The sequence below is a fragment of the Chiloscyllium plagiosum genome, chromosome 31 (assembly GCF_004010195.1).
Source record: "Chiloscyllium plagiosum isolate BGI_BamShark_2017 chromosome 31, ASM401019v2, whole genome shotgun sequence".
Taxonomy (NCBI): Eukaryota; Metazoa; Chordata; class Chondrichthyes; order Orectolobiformes; family Hemiscylliidae; genus Chiloscyllium; species Chiloscyllium plagiosum.
In genome coordinates this window covers 25,680,425-25,703,733 of record NC_057740.1, presented here as the reverse complement: position 1 = coordinate 25,703,733, position 23,309 = coordinate 25,680,425, and the positions used below count along the sequence as shown (strand labels likewise).

The following is a 23,309-nucleotide window of genomic DNA, read 5'->3' as shown; positions in this document are numbered from 1 at the left end:
TGGACTTCAGTAAGGCGTTCGACAAGGTTCCCCATGGGAGTCTGGTTAGCAAGGTTAGATCTCACAGAATACAGGGAGAACTAGCCATTTGGGTACAGAAGTGGCTCAAAGGTAGAAGACAGAGGGTGGTGGTGGAGAGTTGTTTTTCAGACTGGAGGCCTGTGACCAGCACAGTGCCACAAGGATTGGTGCTGGGTCCTCTACTTTTTGTCATTTACATAAATGATTTGGATGCGGGCATAAGAAGTACAGTTAGTAATTTTGCAGATGACACCAAAATTGGAGGTGTAGTGGACAGTGAAGAGGGTTACCTCAGATTACAACAGGATCTTGACCTGATGGGCCAATGGGCAGAGAAGTGGCAGATGGAGTTTAATTCAGATAAGTGCGAGGACCTGGATTTTGGGAAAGCAAATCTTAGCAGGACTTATACACTTAATGGTAAGGTCTTAGGGAGTGTTGCTGAACAAAGAAGTACAGGTTCATAGCTCCTTGAAAGTGGAGTCGCAGGTAGATAGGATAGTGAAGAAGGCGTTTGGTATGCTTTCCTTTATTGGTCAGAGTATTGAGTACAGGAGTTGGAGGTCATGTTGCGGCTGTACAGGACATTGGTTAGGCTACTGTTGGAATATTGCATGCAATTCTGGTCTCCTTCCTATCGGAAAGATGTGAAACTTGAAAGGGTTCAGAAAAGATTTACAAGGATGTTGCCAGGGTTGGAGGATTTGAGCTATAGGGAGACGCTGAATTGGCTGGGGCTGTTTTCCCTGGAGCATTGGAGGCTGAGGGGTGACCTTCTAGAGGGTTACAAAATTATGAGGAGCATGGATAGGATAAATAGAAAAGTCTTTTCCCTGGGGTCGGGGAGTCCAGAACTAGAGGGCATAGGTTTAGGGTGAGAGGGGAAAGATATAAAAGAACCTAAGGGGCAACGTTTTCACACATACGGGTATGGAATGAGCTACCAGAGGAAGTGGTGGAGGCTGGTACAGTTGCAGCATTTAAGAGGCATCTGGATGGGTAGATGAATAGGAGGGGTTTGGAGGGGTATGGGCCGGTTGCTGGCAGGTGGGATTAGATTGGGTTGGGATATCTGGTCGGCATGGACAGGTTAGACCAAAGGGTCTGTTTCCATGTTGTACATTTCTATGACACTATGTCTCTATGACTAAGTATTATTGTAATTTAATTTATAGGAATTTGAAAATCTTAAATATTGTTCTATGTTTGTGATTTTGTTTCAATTTTATAAAATGGTTTGAATAAGTAGCATTTTATAATCAGCCAGCTAGTTGGAAAATTATCACTGTTAAAATAAAGGCACGTCAAGTGTACTCTTTAATCATTTTCGATGTTGATTCAAAAGTTAATTTAAAAATGTGGAACATCTGCAGTTTTCCTCAACTTTTGATAGTCTAATTTGAATCTTGCAAAATGAAAAAGAGTGCAGCCATCATACTGACTTGTCTTCTTTGGACCGAAATGTAGGAACTGATTCTAAAAGTGTAGAAGATCGAAATAATGCATCTTTTAAATGGAGATTTTGGCCTCCTTTGATCCATCTGCTCATTTGGAAGAATAATGCATGAAAAGTTATCTACCATTAAGTCTGCAGTAAGTTAATTGGCATTTCAGATTTTCCCACTCTGTATCTGAATTCATTACCAAGAGAGACTTGTGTACAAAGTCATATTAAGAAAAAAATGTAAGAGCAACTCCGTACAGAAAATGGAAAGATTTATGTTTCATATTCCTTTCATAGGAAAGGTTTTGAAATGCAGTGCTAAGATTTTCTCTACTTCTGTTATCTTATTAACATATATTTTAAAAAACATATCCTAACGGTGAATCAGCCAATTTGTTTGGTCTCAAAGGCCTTAATATTTTACCATGTGATTACTATTGTGCCATTTTCTTTTTCATTTCAAGATTGTTGTTTCAGTATGTACTCAGAATTTGTAATTTTGTCTTTTACTTGACAAATAAACATTTAGATTTTGACAGTTACATAACTGCCAGGGTAAATGATTTCAGTATTTGAAAGCTGTTGCTTATTTTTAATGACTTAGTCACTGGACACAATGGAGCAACCTATCATCAGAATAGAAAGAAGCGATTACAGGTGCATTTTGTTAAATGCCTCCAGGGTCTGAAAGTGTTTTTTGAAACTGAACAAAAACATTGCTGCTGAGTTTGGTTTAGAGACCTTCATTAGATATGTTGTGGAATTGATAGCTGAGTAATGCAGTTTGAAAGGAGCTGAATAGAGTGTTCCATGTTAAATCCTATTAGTGTAAGCACTACTTTACTCTGTGCCACGGGAAACAGAGCAGCAGATACTGTTTGCAAATTGGCAGATAGGAATGGTTTAAGAGGAGTATTGAGTTTAATTTTGAAATGAAAAATCCATCCCACTGTAAGTATCAATTTGTTGAAGTTACTGGTATTCAACATTGAGAAAGTTTGATACTTTGTTTCTCTCATTGATGTTTGTATCTAATATTTAAGATGTACTTCTGCTTAAAACAGGGAGAACAGCCCAGCGCTGCTTTAATGTTGAATATCTTGATCAGCAGGCGTTGCAAAGAAGCTGGGAAAACACGTTTCATGATGCACAGAAAATGGCATATGTCTAATGGGTCATACCCACTGATTTATCGATTTTTCCAATTCTGGAATCCCTTTTTAGTCACAAAATAGATGTAAGCACTATTCTGAGAAAGAATTATGGGAAGTGATGAATAATTAATAATAATGGTTTTTTTTTGTTGTTTTATGGCTTTGTTGAGATGTTGCCAATCTCAGACATTAACTGTCTCTCTCTCTCTCTCCACATATACTGCCCAACCTGCTGATTATTTCCAGCACTTTTTGTTTATTTGAGATTTCCAACCTCTGCAGACTTTGTTTTTGCATTACTTAATTGAGATTTAATTGTACGTTCTTGTGCAGAATATTAATATCTTCCAAATCTCGAAGGGTCTCTGTACAAGTAATCTCGTCAAAGCTAGCTTAGCACTTTCCACTAAGCTCTTTTGATCCTACAGTAATATTTTCCAAAGAGCAGTGTGATTCTGAAGCTGATAAAAATGTTTGAGGATTTTATGCTCTGCTGATATATATGCCAATGACCTGCCGATAAGTTCTCCAAAGTCCTGCATAATCAGAACTCAATTACACAGTGCTAACTATAACTGAGGTGTGACTAATGTTTGTGCTCAGTGTAGTGAGTGAAGCTCTTTTTTTTAAAATAATGAAAGCAAATCATTTGCTATAGTTGCATTATAAATAGAATACTTTGTAAGGTATATGTTAATACTAATCCATTAAGAAAATTTTCATTTCTAGTTTGTTAGTTTTCAACTGGTCTAACTATATTATGGTTGGTTGTTCATAAAACCAGCAATGTTTTGTATCTGCTTAGTCATACTATCTGCAGTCCTATCCATTTTCACTCACAGTAATGTAAAAGGGTTGTGAAAGCTGTTGAAGAAAAAAAATTAAAATTCTACGAATAAAATTCTATTCCAAGTGTCTTCCACTAATTCATTCCTTCTGTGTTTTCGCCAACCTAAGTTGTGTAGATTATCTTAAAAAATAAATTCTAAACAGGAAATAGTTTTTGTTTCCTGTTATTTATATTTACCTGTTCATCTGGCCGAAAATATTATTATTTTGAACAATTTTTTGTTTTTGTGCTCATCAAAAAGTCACTTTTTTTTCAACTTACTTCATTCTTGTAACATCAGTCCTGAGGGGAAAATACTGACATATTATACAAGATACTGTCAATGCTTGTGTAAAGACCACAAGATCCAAACGAGTAATCAGCATAGATTTAGAAACATTGTTCTTGCTCGCTAGCCCTGTGAGACAATAACTAAAAAAATTGTGTAAGCGCAATCCAGAAAATGTAGTTGGGATTTTTGAAAAGACATTTAGTAGCATTTTATGTGTGAGATGTTTTGGAATAAAAAGGCTAAGGTATCTTACAGTGACCATCAGCTGATTTTCTGATACTGTATCCCCTCTAAGGTTAGCTCGGTTGGCTGGATGGATGGTTTGCAATTCAGAGTGTCACCAATAGAGCAGGTTCAATTCTCGCACTGGCTGAGGTTACTGTGAAAGGTCCAGCCTTCTCAACCTCTTCCCTCACTTGAGATGTGGTGATCCTGAAGTTAAATCACCAGCAGTTGTCTCTCTCGAATGAGAGAGAGCCCTTCCTACCAAAGAAAATTACTTGAAACATTAACTCCATTTCTGTCTCTATAGATATTCTGTCTTCCTGAATTTTCAAGGTACTTCATGATTTTTAAAATTTCAGATCTCCATCTGCAGTAGCTTGCTTTTATTTTAAGACCAAACTTTAGTTCAGAAATGCTAATGATTCTCAATGTCACTTTGGCTCTGTGTCAACTATTGTCTGATTACAGCCCTGTAAAGTACCTGAGGTATTTCTCTATATTAAAGATGCTTTATAACAGGAACTTTGACACAATAAAATAAACCATTTTCGTCATTCTTTCTTAAACCTTAACATTGTTCATACTATTTCACCTTTATATTCTTTGTGGGAACTAAATGTAAGTCTTGACATGCAATATTCTTAAAAAGGGTACTTTACCTGAAGGACTAAAATAGATTGGTGATATTAAAGAATATAACAATATTTATATTTAATGTATGAACAAGAAACTGTCACCTGATAGAATAATAGGTCTTGATTTTCACACTGAAGCTGGTGCAGAGAGTATTCCTGGCTAAGCAAACCTGGCTCAGAGGAAACAGCTGCATGTAAATTGCCCCTGAAGGTGAGAGTAGAACTCAGGCAAGGTAAGTAGTGTGGTCAGTTGGACGCTGTCTGTACTGAAGTCCAGCCTGCTGCCTGAGAGAGGTTATTTTAAATTGGTAATTTGAGAAATTAAGCCCTCTAAGTCCCCTCACCCACTCTCAATCCATTTCTCTTGCCCCAATCGTTTCATAGCTCTTCATACTCTCTGTGCCAACCTAAGCTCTTCTACCCATTCATTTGATTCCTTTTGATGCCTGTGCTAACCGATAACCCTCACCCATAATCCCTTATAGCCCCATGCCACCTTAGTGCTAATTCTGCCAATCCATGCCCACCCCCACCACTCTTTGCTGTTACTCACTCCATGCCAGCTCACCCTGTAATCACCATGGGAACACCTTAGGAGCCATATTGAAATAACATAAAATAAAACACTAAATATCTAAAGACAACTATACTTAAAAACAAAGCTCACTGATAAAAATCCATTCAGTTTATTTAAGTACTTTCACGTATATAGTCCTCTGCAAAAACAATATTTATATTCATAGCCCCACATAAAATAGAGCTCATCACTGACAAAAAATTAGAGCTGTCAATGAAACTGTGAACTTGCAGCCCATACTGTGATAATCAATAGATGTGGAAGTTTGTAACATGTGTCCCAGATACTGAGACATTACATTTTTCAGGTATGCAAAATCTTTTAGGTTATTTTTAACCCTCTGGCTTTATTTGTTTCCTCCTATTGTGACCTCGGGTAAATAGATCCCACATCAAGAAGACAATAAAGCAAACAGCTTTCTCAGCCTACTTTAAACAGGAAGTACTGTCTTGAATTTGACTATTAAAACCAATGTTATGTATAATCCCAAAGGTTTACAAGAGTGTTCCATCCTTAGATTTAACTTAAATGTTGCATTCTACAGATTATATCAGCACAAATCTGAACTTATGGGAAGTTTTAAAATATTGTGGAATGTGATATTTCCTGTTCACCTTGGTCGTAACCTGTGGGATCATCCATGAAGTTGTTCAGGGGCAAGTTAGGAACTTGGGCATGACCTTGACTAACCTGATCCGTCTTTAAGTATCGTGCTCAATGTATTGCTGAATGAATTTTTTTTAAAGTATGTCAATCGGTGATGATTGGTGGCTGTAAAGTACTGAAATCATTTGGAAGAGGACACAATGTTAACAACTTCTATGAAATTCATCACCCTGAAGTGTGGTGAATGCTGGAACATTGAGTAAATTTAAGGAAGAGATAGATTTTTAATTTGTAACGGGTTGAAGGGTTATGAAGACTGGACAGAAAACTGAGATCGGGGCTGAGGAGAAATCAGCCAGGATCAAACTAAATGTCAGAGCAGGCTTGAGGGACTGAATTGCCTACTCCGGCTCCTAGTTCTGAACATGTAAATTTCAGATTAGAAAAACGTGACAAAAAATTCTTTTCAACTTAATTTTAAGAAGGTTTGCAACTGCAGCAAAAAGTTGAACTGCTAGCAAAGTCTGATGAACAAACTGAATCATTAGGTGTCGTGGCTAGGATTGCTAGATGACCATTTCAGAATGTGTTATTTGGTGACCAGGATGAAGCTGCATACCAAACTTGAGGCAGAAATTTCAGTCATAATGAAGCAGTAACATGAGAAGGACTAACATTATGGTGCTGGAAATCTGAAATAAGGACAAAAAGTGCTGAAAATACTTGATATGTGGAGTGAGAAACTGAATAACATTCTATTTCAGGGCTGGCGAAAGGTCACAGACCTCTGAGACATTGAGCAGAATATTGTGCCCCTCTTGTGCTACACTCTGAATGCTGGGAAAGCATTGAATTAGGTGGGATGGTGGTGTACCTGAACCCCATCATCTTCCCACCTCTGCCAGAACTGGGTCAGGGGTATAAAGGCGCATGGTTGGAACTCTCACTATGTCACCAATTCACCAATGAGTGAGAGCTTTATCCAGCCACTGCTGGTATTCACCCAGATGCAGACAGGTTGTCATTGTATGGCATGTACAGGAACTAAAGTTGTGCATCTAGCTTGTCATTTTCCAGGAACTGGGATGTGTGATCCTCAATGCACTCAGAGCCTGATTGATGGATTCAACATCAGAAAGAGGGGTTGGCTTACTGAGAGCAACACCTCTGCCCTTGCTGCTGATTTCTTTAAAGGCTCCCTCACCCCCTCCTTTTCTGCCTTCCCCACCCCTTGAAATTCCATCTCTCCCACTTTGCCCATTTGAAGTCTTGTGACTTGGATTGTTGAGTGAGTCTGGGACTCCAGTACATTTCAGTTGAGGTGCAGCCAGAATCAGATACTGCTGAGCAAAAACGTAGCTTTCCATTCAATAGCGACCAGCACCCAGATCCTGATTCCTGTGAAAGGTCTGTTGCTGGCCACCCCATTACGAGATTGGCTTCTGGGTTTGTGGGGCTCAATGAAAAGAAGCACCCTGGTGTCAGGAATCAATAAGATTCCACCCGTTAACTCAACATTTCTACATACAGATGTGTCATGACTTATTGAGCATTCCCAGCATTTTCTGCCTTTATTATATGATTAAATATCTTTTATTCTATAGTAAGGTATGGTTCTTCAATAATGCAGGCCAGTGGGGATAACACTTGCTGTTTTGCTGTTCACAATCACTTGCCATCCTTTGGTTATGATACAAGTCTAACAGTCAAGAGGTAATGGGTTGAAATCTCACAATGCCAAATTGTGACATTTAAATTTACAAATCTGATAACTTGCTGCAGGCACAAGAAAACACTGAAATGTGCCAATTGTAATGAAATCCATCTGGTCCACCAATGTCCTTTGGAGAATTAAACCAATTAATTGATCTTGGCACTCATTTGTTTATTGTTTAAGAGGATCAGGTCAGGGATGGGCAGACAGGCATTGACCTAGCCCCCAAACATATTTTGTGTGTCATAAAAACTAGCACAAAATCTATTATAAAACAGGACAGTTAAAAGCATGGAAGTTTTGTGATGCAGTGGACACATCCTTACCTCTGGGCTAGAAACCCTGCGTTCAGGTACCCCTTCAGGACTTGATGGCCACAGAAAGTGCACTCTTAACACATCCAAACAGATTGATAACGCACTTTGATCTGCCCGAAACTTGTTGGTCGTCCAGAGCAAGGACTTGACCTCAGCCGAGTATTGCAGAGTGGCACATTTCCAAAGTCCAGTACTATGTGCTGAGGGATGCACTAAAGCTTGGGGCAGCTGTTGCTAAGATGCAGTGGGGAAAGACATCCATCTAAGATCTTTCAGCCAAAGTTAAATGGGGGTCAATCCAGTTATTAGACTCTCCTGATGCCTCAAATATGGGCGGCACGGTGGTTAGCACTGCTGCCTCACAGCGCCAGAGACCCAGGTTCAATTCCCGACTCGGGTGACTGACTGTATGGAGTTTGCACATTCTCCCCGTGTCTGCGTGGGTTTCCTCCCACAGTCCAAAGATGTGCAGGTCAGGTGAATTGGCCATGCTAAATTGCCCGTAGTGTAAGGTGAAGGGGTAAATGTAGGGGTATGGGTGGGTTTCGCTACGGCGGGTCGGTGTGGACTTGTTGGGCCGAAGGGCCTGTTTCCATACTGTAAGTAATGTAATCTAATCTAATATATGCAAACATAGTTGTGTACAAGTAAGAAATGCCTTTGGTTTGCTGCTGGAGTGAGTCAAATTCAAATGTTTGTTCATATGCGACTGTACACAACTAAACTGCTTCAGTGACTACAGAGAACCTCGATTATCCAAACCAGACGAGCGAGGAGTATGTTGTTCGGATAAGTGATCATTTGGATAATTGATCTGATCATAAACAAACGTTAATTTATGAGTGCCGGTTGTCTGAACATTTCTTGGTTATCCAGCAATGCACACCATAATGCCGTTTAATCAATAACTGAATGCTGATTTGCATAATGCCATTTTTATGGGACTTGAGATCTTGTTCAGATAATCTTAAATTCAGATAATTGATTATTGGATAATTGAGGTTCTACTGTATCATTTTTATGAATAAAATATATTTTTGAAATAAAAAAATTGACTACCAGCCAATATATCTTTCCAAATTGCCTAATGGTAAGAATGGGAGAATTTCTCACAGAAAGTTATAGAAATCACTGCCAAGCATTGGCCTGGCCAATGCAATGACTATCTGTGGTTGTCAGCACCTTCTTGGGGTGTGGTATCTGAAGGAAGAAGATTAATAGGATTTTCAAATATGTTTCTGAACACAAATAATCAACCTTTACAGTTAGATTTCAGGATGCTATAGAATATTGCCAGACATGCTTAAAAAAATTAGATTTACAATTGAGTCACTTGTTCTTTTCCAAATTCAGAGTTGAGCGATCTTTAATTAATTTCAATGTAAGGGGATAAGTCCAATCAGATCTTTCTGTCAGGAATCAGTAGCAAGATATTTGTCCTTGCACCTGAACCCACAAACATTTCAGTAATCTTCAAACATATTAAAAGTAGAAAACCATACGGGTGAGTTTGGCTACTAAGTAAGATGTTAATGCAGTTGCTTAAAAACAATTTAAAGATAGAAGTGAATCTGAAACAGTAATCCTCTACCTCTAATGGGTGAAACCCAATGCCTCTGAACCCATATCTCTTACTTTCCTTCCCTTTTCCTTTCACATTACCACCAAGTCTCCATACTCCAGCCTGCAGTCTTGACTCCACTATCACGGCACGGTGGGTGGCACGGTGGCACAGTGGTTAGCACTGCTGCCTCGCAGCGCCAGAGACCCGGGTTCAATTCCCGACTCAGGTGATTGACTGTGTGGAGTTTGCACGTTCTCCCCGTGTCTGCGTGGGTTTCCTCCGGGGGCTCCGGTTTCCTCCCACAGTCCAAAGATGTGCAAAGTCAGGTGAATTGGCCATGCTAAATTGCCCGTAGTGTTAGGTAAAGGGGTAAATGTAGGGGTATGGGTGGGTTACGCTTCGGCGGGTCGGTGTGGACTTGTTGGGCCGAAGGGCCTGTTTCCACACTGTAAGTAATCTAATCTAATCTAATCATTAAATTGTTGCTCATCCAATTTACATCAGTGCCCCACGTCTAGTTAACTTTATAAATAGCTTTCTCCTTTCAGGTACTAAAGCTTTTCATTCAGAATGTCCAACAAACTGGTACTGTAATAGGCTGGAAATTAGCAGCAAGAACATTTTCTTAATATTTTTCCTTCCTAATCTGAGACCAAATGTAGAACCTGCGCAGCTATTGTTGCTAAGACCAGCTCATTGTGAACAAGCCTGGATCTGTTTAGCTGATTGGAGCAAAAGAAAACATCTATATTGCATCTTTTCAACACTCCAATAGTGTTCAAAGACCTGCGGATTTCTACGTGGGTGCAATCACTGTTATTATTTAGAAAATGCAGGTAGAAAGAAAATCAACATGAATATATTTCAGTGCAGGTTGATTCAGTTCACTTATTTTGTATACACCACTACTTGTCCAGTAGGAATGGAATTGCTTGGGGAAGAGTGATAGCTAGAAATATTCAATGCTGATTTGCCATAGTTGCTTACTGACTTGATGAGTGAGTGTTTTCAGATTTTGATTTTTATTCTTGAATTTCTAGCACTTGAGATATTTTGTTTGTATTACTAGAACCTCTCAGTTGTCCTTATACTAAGTCACTTAGTGGGATGTTGTGAAACTTGAAAGGGTTCAGAAAAGATTTACAAGGATGTTGCTGGGGTTGGATGGTTTGAGCTATAGATAGAGGCTGAATAGGCTTGAGCTGTTTTCCCTGGAGAGTGGGAGGCTGTGGGGTGATCTTGTAGAGTTTTATAAAATCGAGGGGCATGGATGGGATAAATAGACAAGAGCTTTTCCCTGAGGTGGGTGAGACCAGAACTAAAGGGCATAAGTTTAGGGTGAGAGGGGAAAGATATAAAAGGAACCGAAGGCAACGTTTTCATGCAGAGGATGGTGTGTGTATGGAATGAGCTGTCAGAGGAAGTGGTGGAGGCTAGCACAATCGCAACATTTAAAAGGCATCTGGATGGGTATATGAATAGGAAGGGTTCAGAGAAATATGGGACAAATACTGACAAATGGGACTAGATTATTTTGGATATCAAGTCAGCATGGACGAGTTGGACCAAAGAGTCGGTTGCTATGCAGTACATCTCTGTGACTCCATGACTGTAGTGCTGACCTCACTTCACTCTGTTACCATGCAAGCCCAATCTCAATACGATATTGCAACCTGAGTCAATAGTCTAACATTGTTACTGAATTCAATGATTCCCCCCCAAAAAAATCACATCTATAGGCAGTCTATAATTCACATCTTGTTTACCAGTGTAGTTAAAAATATATTTGCTATTTGAGATCATGTGGAATTTGAAAAATGACTTGTGTATTTTAGAACACAAACTGCTAGAATTTCACTAAATAGGATGAGTAAAAAAAATTACAAAGAACTACGTCAGGAATGAACAAAGCAAGAGCATATGACTTCTGGTCATGCATTGCTTTAATAATGCACAAGGGATATTTGTATTCTCAAAACAAAACTGTCTTAGTTAAAAATGTATTTGCTGTGGAAATATTGAACTGGATTTAACAAGAAACTAAAAAATATGTTCAAATCTGTAACAACCATGTCGTCATATTTAGGGCTTGCAGCCTTCTCAAATTTGAAGGATGTTAAGTGTGGTATTTTGTAAACAGCGTCTTTGAGTAAAAGGAAGTTCCATTTCATACTTCCAAAATTTATTTTCCTTTCTATTTTCATAAAGCAAGATGTCTTTCTTCAGATCTACCCAAGCTAAAGATGCGTGATAGTATTGTGATGTTGTCACGCTGTTTCCCTTGTTGCCCATGTATTAACAGGGCAACAAGGGAAATTTTGATAATATTATAAATGCTGCAGGCAAAAGAGAGAGATTTCCATATACGTTGGGCATGTACTTCAAAGTTAACTCTTAAAATGGATTCTAATATATTTGCTTGTAAATAAAAGGGAATATATGGGTTAAGCTCATTTTGAGGCAATCAATTTGTAAATTTTTCCTAACCTGTGGCATCTTTATTACATGTGGCTTGTGGCTGTAGATCAGGGGCTAAGTAATTAAAGTTTGTTTTTTGAATGTTGAGAAAATAAGGGTATTACCATTTTGTGATCCTTGGATAAAGGGCTCAGAATGATTAAGTGTAAGTTTTCGAAGAACAATTGGAATCAAGAAGAAATATTAATTCCGATTTAGGAAATGTTTGTTTTTTTTTGCTAGATTTGGCATTCATTTGAAAGTAACTAAAAAAATTATTAGCTAACTGATTTACTTTTATTTCTGTTCCTCTTGTCATAGCCCAAATTGAAGTGATACCGTGTAAAATCTGTGGAGATAAATCTTCAGGAATCCACTATGGAGTCATCACTTGTGAAGGATGTAAAGTAAGTGGGGTAAAGCACTTATTTAATTCCTTCTAATTTATCATTTCTCATTCCCTGCCACTTCTCTGTTGAGTTCTCTTACTCAGGGGGGAGGAGCTCGCCGAGTTGGAGCCTTAAAATAGATTTACGGATTACATTGCTCCTGTTCTAGTTTTTTGAAAAGCCATCTAATATGATCCATTCTCTAGTCCGCTTCCGACATTCTTTTTAAATGGTTCCTTTTTAATTAGCTCCCATATTCCAATTATAAGCTACTGTGCTGTTTTTTTTTCAACAATGTTCCCGAAACACCCACCATGCAAAAAAACCCAGAATCTCTTTCAGTATCATTTTCAATTTATACTCTGTAGTTTGGGATTGCAAGAATAATATTTTCCAATTTTACCATAGCAAGGTATCTCATAAGAAAACTGAATGATATTCTCTGCTCTAATGCAAAATCTTGTTTATTTTGTAACTTGACATTTTCATTGTCATTGGAGTGAATGTGTTATGGAATTCTACAATATTAGAACTGTGCCCTAACAAATGACATATATAAATTTAGTATTACTCTTTTTTATGTTACGTACACTAAGCCTTTATTTATAATACCTAAGAGTGTATGTTCTCAAATTAGCTTATCAACCTGTCCTCCCACATTTTGATATTTGTCTTGTACCCTAATGTCTCTGTGCTCCTTCTTGCATCTTAGGATGTGATGGCATGCTGGGAATGTCATTCATGTCACAAGAGGCTATGAAGATGATAAAATTTGACCATTAGGTGTGCTGCTGACACTGTTTCTGGGGAGAGAATGTGAGATCAATGCAATGGGGACACTAGTGTGCAGCAATTTGCCACTGCAGCATGGAAATAGAAGGCAAACGTAGAAGGTTGAATTTCACAATAGGGAACATCAACCTGCAATCTCTTGAAGTTGTTGCTGCACATCCTGACCACTTTATAAACTTCCTCCTTAATCTTCCTCCTTTTATAGGATTTTAAAAGTGATATTTTTTTTGTCATTTGAAAGCAAAGACACTAACTGGTCCTGTGAAACAGAACATTATTTTCTTTCATTATTTATTATATTTCTTATAGACCAAATATAATAGAGGCTTGATATAATGTATTGCATAATTTATAGATTGAAGTCAATAATCTATGTTGACTTTCAATTTAAGGAAGCGCACTGTTCAGTTAGATGTGTCTAAGACCAGTTGTGCTTATGACTACTTTGGGTGAAATTGCTCATTAATACCAAAATATGGGCAGTGTATTGTGAGGACTTGCTTCTGCTTAGGAAAAGGCAATCGTTATAAATAGTGTTTTGCATTTTTTTTCTCATTGCAGTGCAAAGTATGAAAGTTCATTGTGCAGCTTAACCATAAACCAAGATTGGTACATTATTTTTGCTTACTTGTCGCATGTGTACATGGAATTTGCCAAGATCATTTGGTGATCTTCTGATCTGCTTCATGCTGTCAACCCTGATAATTAATTTAGGTTACTGAAAACCTTGCTTCATTCACATTGGAAGAAGACCCAAGTCCAAAAGAAATACAGTTGACTCCCCACTGAAAGTACAATATCAGAGTCATAGTGGCACAGAGCCATATCGTCATACAGCACAGAAACAGACCATTTGGTCCAATCCGTCCATGCCAACTAAGTCTCCCAAATGAAATTAGTCCCATTTGCCTGTGTTTGGCCCATTCTCTCCTATTCATGTATCTGCCCAAATGTCTTTTAAATGTTGTAACTGTAACTGGATCTACCATTTTCTCTGGCAGTTTATTCCACATACAAACCACCGTATGTGTGAAAACGTTGCCCCTCATGTCCCTTTTAAATCCTTCTCCTCTCAACTTAAAAATATGCCACCTAGTTTTAAACTCATCATCATAGGAAAAGACCTTTGCTATTCATCTTATCTATGCCCCTCATGATCCTATAAACCTCTATAAGGTCACCCCTCAACCTCCTATGCTCCAGTGAAAAAAGTCCCAGCCCATCCAGCCTGTTCTGATAAATAAAACCCTTCAGTCCCGGCAATATCCTGGTAAATCTTTTCTGATCCCTCTCCAACTTAAAAATACCCGTCCTATAACCGGATGAGTAGAACTGTACATAGTACTTCAAAAGTGGCCTCACCAAGTCCTGTACAACCTCAACATGACATCCCAACTCCTTTACTCAAAATACTCTTCAGATGGTTTTGAACTGTCAGGAAATACTTCCCTAATTGGTAGCAGGAACGTTTTTGGCTCAAGTTGTAAATTTCTGTATAGTAATTAAGATTGTTAAACTGTTCACCTCTGTGTGAGTTGTCAGCTATGGATGCATCTTGACTTACAATGTGAATACAGGTAGTTCTCACCTATAACGCTGTAGTTACATTCCAGCTAAAACTCGCTTAATAGAAATAATGAGGCCTATGGGAAAAGCAGAGTTATGGGCAGACCCCTACAAAATATCATGATCGCTCAAAAATCACCCAAAAGCCTACACAACGTATAACATAACCTGATTGAAGGTTTAAATCCTATTTATTAACAAAACAAAAGTAAATTTAAACATTACATTTAAAAAAACTATTGTTAATGCAGGGACAGAGGGTCATGATCATTATCACCTTCAGGTGCAATTGTGGTTGCAGAAGTGGAAGGGGGAGATACTATATGAGTATTTTGCATCAGTGTTCATTGTGAAGAAGGACAGGGAAGATATAGAATGTGAGGAAATAGATGGTGACATCTTGCGAAATGTCCATATTACAGACGAGGTGGTGCTGGATGTCTTGAAATGCATAAAAGTGGATAAATCCCCAGGCCCTGATTAAGTGTATCCTAGGACTCTGGAAAGCTAGCGAAGTGATTGCTGGGCCCCTTGCTGAGAGATTCGTACCATCCATAGTCAGAGGTGAGGTTCCAGAAGACTGGAAGTTAGCTAACGTAGTACCACTATTTAAGAAAGGTGGCAAAGAAAAGTCCGGGAACAATAGACCAGTGAGCCTGACATTGGTGGTGGGCAAATTGTTGGAGGTAATCCTGAAGGACAGGATTTACTTGTATTTGGAAAGGCAAGGACTGATTAGAGATAGTCAACATGGTTTTGTGCATGGTAAATCATGTCTCACAAACTTGATTGAGTTTTTTGAAGAAGTAACTAAAGGATTATGAGGGCAGAGCAGGAGACATAATCTATATGGACATCAGTAAGCCATTCAACAAGATTTCTCATGGTAGACTAGTTAGCAAGGTTAGGTCACACGGAATACAAGGAGAACTAGCCATTGGATACAGAACTAGCTGGAATGTAGAAGACAGAGGGTGTTGGTGGAGGGTTGCTTTGCAGACTGGAGGCCTGTCACCAGTGGTGTGGGATAAGGATCAGTGCTGGGTCCACTGCCTTTTAGCATTTACATAAATGATTTGGATGTGAATATAAGAGGTATAGATAGTAAATTTGCAAAGAACACCAAAATTGGAGGTGTAGTAGACAGCCAAGAAGGTTACCTTAGAATACAACAGGTTCTTGATCAGATGAGCCAATGGGCTGAGGAGTGGCAGATGGAGTTTAATTTAGATAAATGTGAGGTGCTGCATTTTGGAAAGGCAAATTAGGGCAGGGCTTATACACTTAACGGTGGGAAGTGTTGCTGAACAAAGACACCTTGGAGTGCAGGTTCATAGTTCCTTGAAAGTGGAATCTCAGGTAGATAGGATAGTGAAGAAGGCATTTGGTATGCTTCCTTTATTGGTTATAGCATTGAGTACAGAGTTTGGGAGGAAATGTCGCGGCTGTACAGGACATTGATTAGGACACTTTTGGAATATTGAGTGCAATTCTACTCTCCTTCCTTGAGGAAGGATGTTGTGAAACTTGAAAGGGTTCAGAAAAGATTTACAAGGATGTTACCAGGGTTGGAGGGTTTGAGCTAATAGGGAGAGGCTGAATAGGTTAGGGCTGTTTTTCCCTGGAGCACTAGAGGCTCAGGGGTGACCTTATAGAAATTTATAAAATCATGAGGTGCATGGATAGTGTAAATAGACAAGGTCTTTTACCTGGGTGGGGAAGTCCAAGAACTAGAGGGCAGAGATTTAGGGTGAGAAGGGAAAAATTTAAAAGGGACCTATGGGGCAACTTTTTCACACTGAGGGTAGTGTGTGTATGGAATGAGCTGCCAGAGGAAGTGGTAGAAGCTGGTACAATCAAAGGCATCTGGATGGGTATATGAATAGGAAGGATTTAGAGGGATATGGGCCAACTGCTGGCAAATAGGACTAGATTAATTTAGGATACCTTGTCAGCATGGATGAGTTGGACCAGTTTCCATGCTGGACATCTCAATGACTCTATAACTATAACTTTATTTGGATTGTGTGCAATGTTTCAGACAAAGTAAATGGTAATCTCACTGAAGATAATAATGAACAAAAAGAATTGATGTTCATTCATATGCTACCTCGTGGCTACTAGACATCTGTGCTTGACAGTGGTTACTGCTGTAATGTAGGAAATATTGTCTATTTGTTCACAGCAAGTATGATACTAGTCAGGTAATCTGTTTTTGTGATATTGTTTGAAGGATAAATATAAGCCAACACACCATCACTGTCCCTGGGTATGTCCTGTCCAAACTGCAGAACAAATCCACAGAGGTGACGGCACAAAGATGTATAGTTGCGAAGGGGTTGCTGTGGAAGTCCTCAAAACTGATTTTGGACACCATGACATTTCAAAGCATTTGGTCAAGCTTGAGCAAGGAAAGCTTCTGTTGATTACCATTTACTACCTCCTTGCCCCTGCTGATGCGTCTGTACTACTCCATGTTGGACAGCACTTCGAGGAAGCACTGAGGGTGACGGGCATAAAATTTAGTCTGGCGAGCCAACTTCAGCTCTGGACCTCATTACAAGTTTGGTGCAAACGTGGAGAAAAGAGCTGAACTCTAAAGGTGGCTGCACTTGTCATCAGGCAGCATTCGTCTATGTATGGCATCAAGGAACCTGAGCAAAACCGAAGTCAATAGGTATCAGAAAGAAAACATTCTCCACTGGTTGGAGTCATACCTTACACAAAGGATGATATTGTGGTTGTTGGAAGCTGATCATCTTAGTTGTAGGACATCACTGCAGGATTTGCTCCAGTAAGTGTCCTAGACACAATCAACTTCAGCTGCTTTATCAATGACCTGTCCTTCATCACAAGATCAGAACTGGAGCTATTTGCTGATCATTATACATGTTCAGCATTAATTATGACTCACCAGATATCAAAACAGTCCATTTGCATATGAAGGAAGACCTGGACATATACCTAGTTTTGGGCTGGCAAGTGGTAAGTAACATTCATGCCAAAGAAATGCTCGTTATTGACTATTTCCAACAAGAGAAAATCAAACCATTGACCCCTGACATTCAATGGCATTACCATTGCTGAATTCTCTACTATCAACATCCTAGGGGATACCATTGACAATAGGTGAACTAGACCAGCAACAGACAAGAGCAGCAGCTGCATGAGAGGACCAGCTTATGTAAGCCACACGCACCATTTGGTCTTAGAATTCATTTGCCATTTCTTCATTGTGACTGGATAATAGGCTTGGAACTTCCTTCCGAACAGCACTAAGTGTTTCTGCAGCAGCAGTTCAAAAAGGCAGCTCACCACACCTTCTCCAGGGCAATTAACAATGGACAGTGAATGCTGGCCATTCCTTTAATGAATAATAATAAAAATACTCTGCTACTCTTCTTCAGACTTCGGGTATAGGACCTTTCACATTCACCTGAAAGAGGAGATGGGATTAGTTTAGAACCTCATCCAAATGCAGTACTTTTTCAGTACTGCATTGGATTGTCGTTCTTGTCCTTTTTTGTGTTCAGTTCCTGAAGTAGCACTTGAAGCCATAATCTTCTACTTTGGAGGTTTAGGTGCTACCACAATGCTTTGGATGACACAATGAGCCATTTCTGTTGGCAGGAATTCTCCATAGTCACTCCACGTCCTTGTATTTTACTGCAAGTGGATACAGCACCACAAAATGTATTTTTTCCACAGACAAACTACAACTTCTTTCACCATACTTGAAAGTACTACTGTAGCCAATATTGGCACATGACATAACTATAAAAATAAATAAACTGATAATAACTGAACTTTACAACTTTTTTAAATCTTAAACTGACATTCTTCACCTTTACAACCAGAGTTCCTTGCGATGAGGTATATATTTTTAATGTGATATGCTAGCCAGAGTTTCATTTCATTTTGATGTTTTTCACTGGCTATTCCAGTTCTGTCCTGGCTGGTCCCCCACTGATAAACCTCCATAAACTTGAGCACATCCAGAACTCTGCCGCCTTTAGCTGAACTTGCAAAAACGCCTAATCATTAAAAACCCTGCGCTCATTGACCTACTTTGAATCCTGATCTGGCAACATCTCAATTTTAAAATTCTCATTCCTTCTCTCAAAACTCTGTATATATGGCTTTGATTTTCTCCATTCCTGCAATCTCTCCCTCCCCTACAATACTTTGATCTCTGCTTTGGAATAGCAGAATCAAAGCCTGGGAGCAGGTTGTCTGCCAACTGCTCTGTCAACTACAAATAATGCATGAAATCAGTGGTTCATATGAAGAGCAATGAGATAAAATGTCTTAAAGAAAGAATCATTTCCGCAGAAACACTGCATTGTAAGAACAACATCATGATAATATACTGCTTATTATATCCTCAATGTTCCAAAGTGCAGTGTAATTAATTAGCTGTAGTAAACCTTGAATAAAAGGACAATCCTCAAATAATACTAATTACTGCAAATTATCACGCAGTTATCAAGAGAACCAAAAAACTTGCAGGAGGTGCTCTAAAACCATGGATGGTTCGATATGGAATATAGATTGCTTTCAATGCACCACGCCCTTTTCCAATGTAAAACACAGTGATTGTAGGTCAGCTCAAGATAGCAGCAGCAGCAGCAGCAGTTTTGTGATACAAATGATAATTTTTTGGGATTTGGGGAATACTTGCCCAAGAATTCACGAAACCTCTTTATTCCTGATGCTTGCACAACTCCATCGAAGGGTAGAGCTTTGGATGCTGGGTATAGAAACTAACCGTTTTATTGAAAATGTTGACAGTGCATACAATGATGATATTGTGAAGAAAGCTGCAAATAAAGAACAGCTGATCTTATTCTCTAAAGTGTTCAGAGTATACTGTAGTTTCATTGTTTCTTTACATCTTAATGAATAAGTAAAATACAGCTACACGTCATGAATCTGTGGTGACTATCTGTTATGAGCAGTGGTAGTTTCTTGGTCTGAAATTAACAGTTTATGGAAATACAATATGCTATTCCAAAGTGACACCATTAGTAACAACCTTAAGTTTATTTTAAATCAGGGTTTCTTCAGGAGAAGCCAACAGAATAATGCTGCATACTCCTGTCCTCGTCAGAGGAATTGCTTGATTGATCGGACCAATCGGAATCGTTGCCAGCATTGCCGACTGCAGAAGTGTCTTACTCTTGGAATGTCACGTGATGGTAAGAAAGAAGACAGGAATTAGCTCAACAAGTCTGTCTTTTTCTGCATTTGTTTGAAACTTACCTTTGTGTGTGTGTGTACATGGTTTAAGAATTATCATTGATTAGGAAATTATAAACTGGTCTTGCTTCGGGTAGTTTGTTGGTTTTTGGACCCGAAACAAGACGCAGTTCAAGCTGTCCAACTGATTCCCTTTAGCGTCATTCACTGGCAGAACTTCAGTGAAAACCTGCATCCATTCTGGTATTCGTACTGGCTCAGGTTTTCCCATGGGGCAGCTAGATTTGGATTTAGATCATATTGGGTTTGTAGCCATCTCTATTTGCTGGTGTTAGTTCAATACACTGGACCCCAATAAACCTATTCTTGGCCAGACAATATATTTCAGCATTGAATTCCAAGTCATAAAACCAAACACCTCAGTTTCCTGTTCACCCTCCTTGATCCAGGCTTGATGTATTCCCCACATATCTGTTTTTAATAACAAACACTTGAAGCCTATCCATCCACCAGTAGATTTCAGTGAGAGGCAGCAGCATATATTGGAAGTTTATCCAATTTGACTTTTCTTCATTTCTCCAGATGTATAAATGTTTAAATAGGCAACAGTTCAAAGATGTCCAAATTAGTTATTTTTATCTGTAATGTACAAAAACCCTAAGTATCATTATTATAAAGGCACTGCTTTCTAAGCTGTGTGGTATTGCATTTATAAGGTTTGACTACTGTCAAGCTACTGATGGAATGTGGATGTGGAACTGAGAAAAATCTACTATTGCTATATTTTAAGATATAATCTGATAACACATTAATTGATTTTTAAACTTTCTGCTTAACCAAACAAGTTGCTCTTAAGTTCTATCCACAGAAAAAATTTAGAAGGGGGTTACATTAAATATTGGATTTTTAAATAGAATTTTGCAATTTGTAAAAACAAATGCCTGAATGAAAGGAGGTTAATGAGAGAGTGAAAATTGTTTTGTCAAAACAAGCAGTTCTTTGGTTTACCTTTGCAATCAGAACCTCGAAAAACAATTTTACAGCCAGACACAGTGGGAAATCAGCAATTAATTTTCCACATTACCAACCCTGTTCACTTTAAGCTTGGGATTCAGAGATTGGCCTGGATCATCTGAAGGTCCAATGTAATGAACTCTGACTTCTGATCAGCAATTCCTGTGCTCCAGGGAATCATCTGCAAATGTTTCTGACTAACCTAAAATTGGAGACTTTGGACAGGAACAGTTCCATGGTTTCTACATGAATAGTGAGCCAAGCAGTGTTAGATCTATGAAAGCCTAGCATCTAGGTAACTAAAGAGCTGAACCCTGCCTGACCAAGCCTCCACCCCGCCTCCCCCCATCCCCCCACTACCAGGCCACAATAAACCCTGACTACAACCCCACCCAAGCACACCTGATTAATCCCGACAGCCTGAGAACCCTTCAAACCAACCACTTACACACTCACCCACATCATTCGTCATGCAACTGTTCACATAGCAAATTATCAACCTCCCAATCTACTTATTCACTTACCTCATCCAATTCTCTAGCCTACCAACTTACCAATCATTCATTCATTCTAAAACAAACACACACACACACACGCTCCTACTCCTCAAATAAAAATTGCTGCACTGAGTTGGACATCTTTAATGGATGTTGTGCTCTATGTTTCTGGTGAAGCTGGGCTTGGGGCAAGAAATGAAGAGCTGCATGGGTTAGGTGAATAGCAATCCAATCATGATCATCACTCTGTGGAAGATCCAGTCCATTATTGGAGCTGGGGAAAGTTGTCTTTATTCCCTGTATCTCACGCCACCAAAACTGGAATGTTTGGGAGTGGCTGAAGTGAAAAGAATTCTGCTCTCACCTGGATTGCTGTCATATTTACTTATCTTGTCTTATTATCCATTTTCCATTTTAAAAAAAACATTTTGTGCAGAGATCTTTAGATGATCTGATCAAGAGAAACAGTATTGTCAAAATATTAAGCCAAAATGAAGGATCAAAATTTGTTGATTTCCAAACCTATACGGTTTAAATTTTAAACAAAAGCATGTCTCTCATTTATGGACCTCGAAAGGTTTTTGGATTTGTAATCACATTTTTATACAACTATTAATACAGGCAATTGGTGATCATCAGTAATAGTTTTCCCTTACTTACTAACAGCTGTGAAGTTTGGTCGCATGTCCAAAAAGCAACGTGACAGCCTCTATGCAGAGGTACAAAAACATCAACAACACCAGGAGCAGTTGGCATCAAAGGAAGATTCTGAGGGACTAGCACGAGTCTACACAAACAGTGTCAGTAGTGGACTGGGAGATCTGGATGACATTAGCAGCACATTCTCAGACGGGCTCCTGTTTGACTTTCCACTGACCCCTGATGGAGGAAACAGTTTTTATAACTTTGATCTTTCAACCTCTGCTGAACCATCTCCAGACCAGTCTGCTATTGACATGAATGACATTAAACACATTAAACAAGAGTCCATATATGAAATCATGCTGGAACCCAGTTTGTTCTCCTATCCTTCACCAGAGAGTGGTCAACTAGCCTCAGAAATTTCAATGGCAGAGATAGGTATGTGTTGCTATTCTTTATTAAGTCAGGATAAGGATTTGTGCTAAAAATATGGGCTGACAATCCACTTATTCTGCACACTAAATTACAAAATAATTATAGCTGTGAACGACCTTTTGGCCATCCTAATTCATCCATCCAGAGAGATCTTCAGTTTTCGCCATTGCATTCCTGCTATACTATGAAATGATATGTTTCACTTCCAAATCATTTAACACACTGCAATGATTCTGTTCAAATATTCATGTATCCCACTAACAACTTGAAACTTCGAGCAATCTCACTATCACAAGTTATGCAATTGGAATTTCATAATGGGCAATAATTTGGTAATGTTGAAGCTGATGGCATTCTTTGTTACTTATTTATAAAATGAAACAGTAGCTTCAGGCCAGGAGCAGGTGGACAATTAACTACTAGTAACTTGCTGTTCATCACTCCATGTTTGATCATGTGTAGTTCATTTGACTTGTTCAAGCTCACAAAGATTATGCCCACTAAGTTTCTGAAAGTGATAAGGATGCAGTAAGGGAAAGAGGAAACCTGGGACCTGAATGAACAGGACCAGCAGCAGGATACCTGCTTAACCAAACACATGAAGAACTGGAAGGGAGGGTCACTACCATGTCAAAACAAATGCAAAAAGAGGAGAAACAAAAGATTGGATTAATGGATAATAAAATAAATGTGAAAATGAGAAAAAAATTACATTTTAAAAGTTGGCACCCATAGAGTGGTGGGAATCTGGAACTCGCTGATGTGTGGTAGATGCAGAGACCCACATGACATGTAAAAAACATTTAGATGTGCACTGCAATGCCAAGGCAGACAAGGCTACGGACCCAGTGCTGGAAAATTGGATTAGAATAGTTAGGTGCTTGTTTTTGACTCATATGAATTTGATGAGCTGAAGGGTGTTGTAGACTTTCATGACTCT

General features: G+C 38.9%; 1 protein-coding gene across 3 annotated transcripts in view; it reads left to right on the top strand.

Moving 5' to 3' along the window:
* LOC122565336 (nuclear receptor ROR-beta-like) overlaps positions 1-23,309 on the top strand; it is a 76,083-nt gene that overhangs the window by 32,318 nt on the left and 20,456 nt on the right. For 2 of the 3 annotated variants that reach the window (XM_043721204.1, XM_043721203.1), the window contains exons 2-4: positions 12,157-12,242; positions 19,639-19,780; positions 21,959-22,372. In XM_043721204.1, coding sequence (XP_043577139.1) covers positions 12,157-12,242; positions 19,639-19,780; positions 21,959-22,372 — 642 coding nt within the window. Of the gene's footprint in view, positions 1-2,322; positions 2,417-12,156; positions 12,243-19,638; positions 19,781-21,958; positions 22,373-23,309 lie in introns of those variants that run through there. The other variant, XM_043721202.1, reaches the window with a different exon arrangement.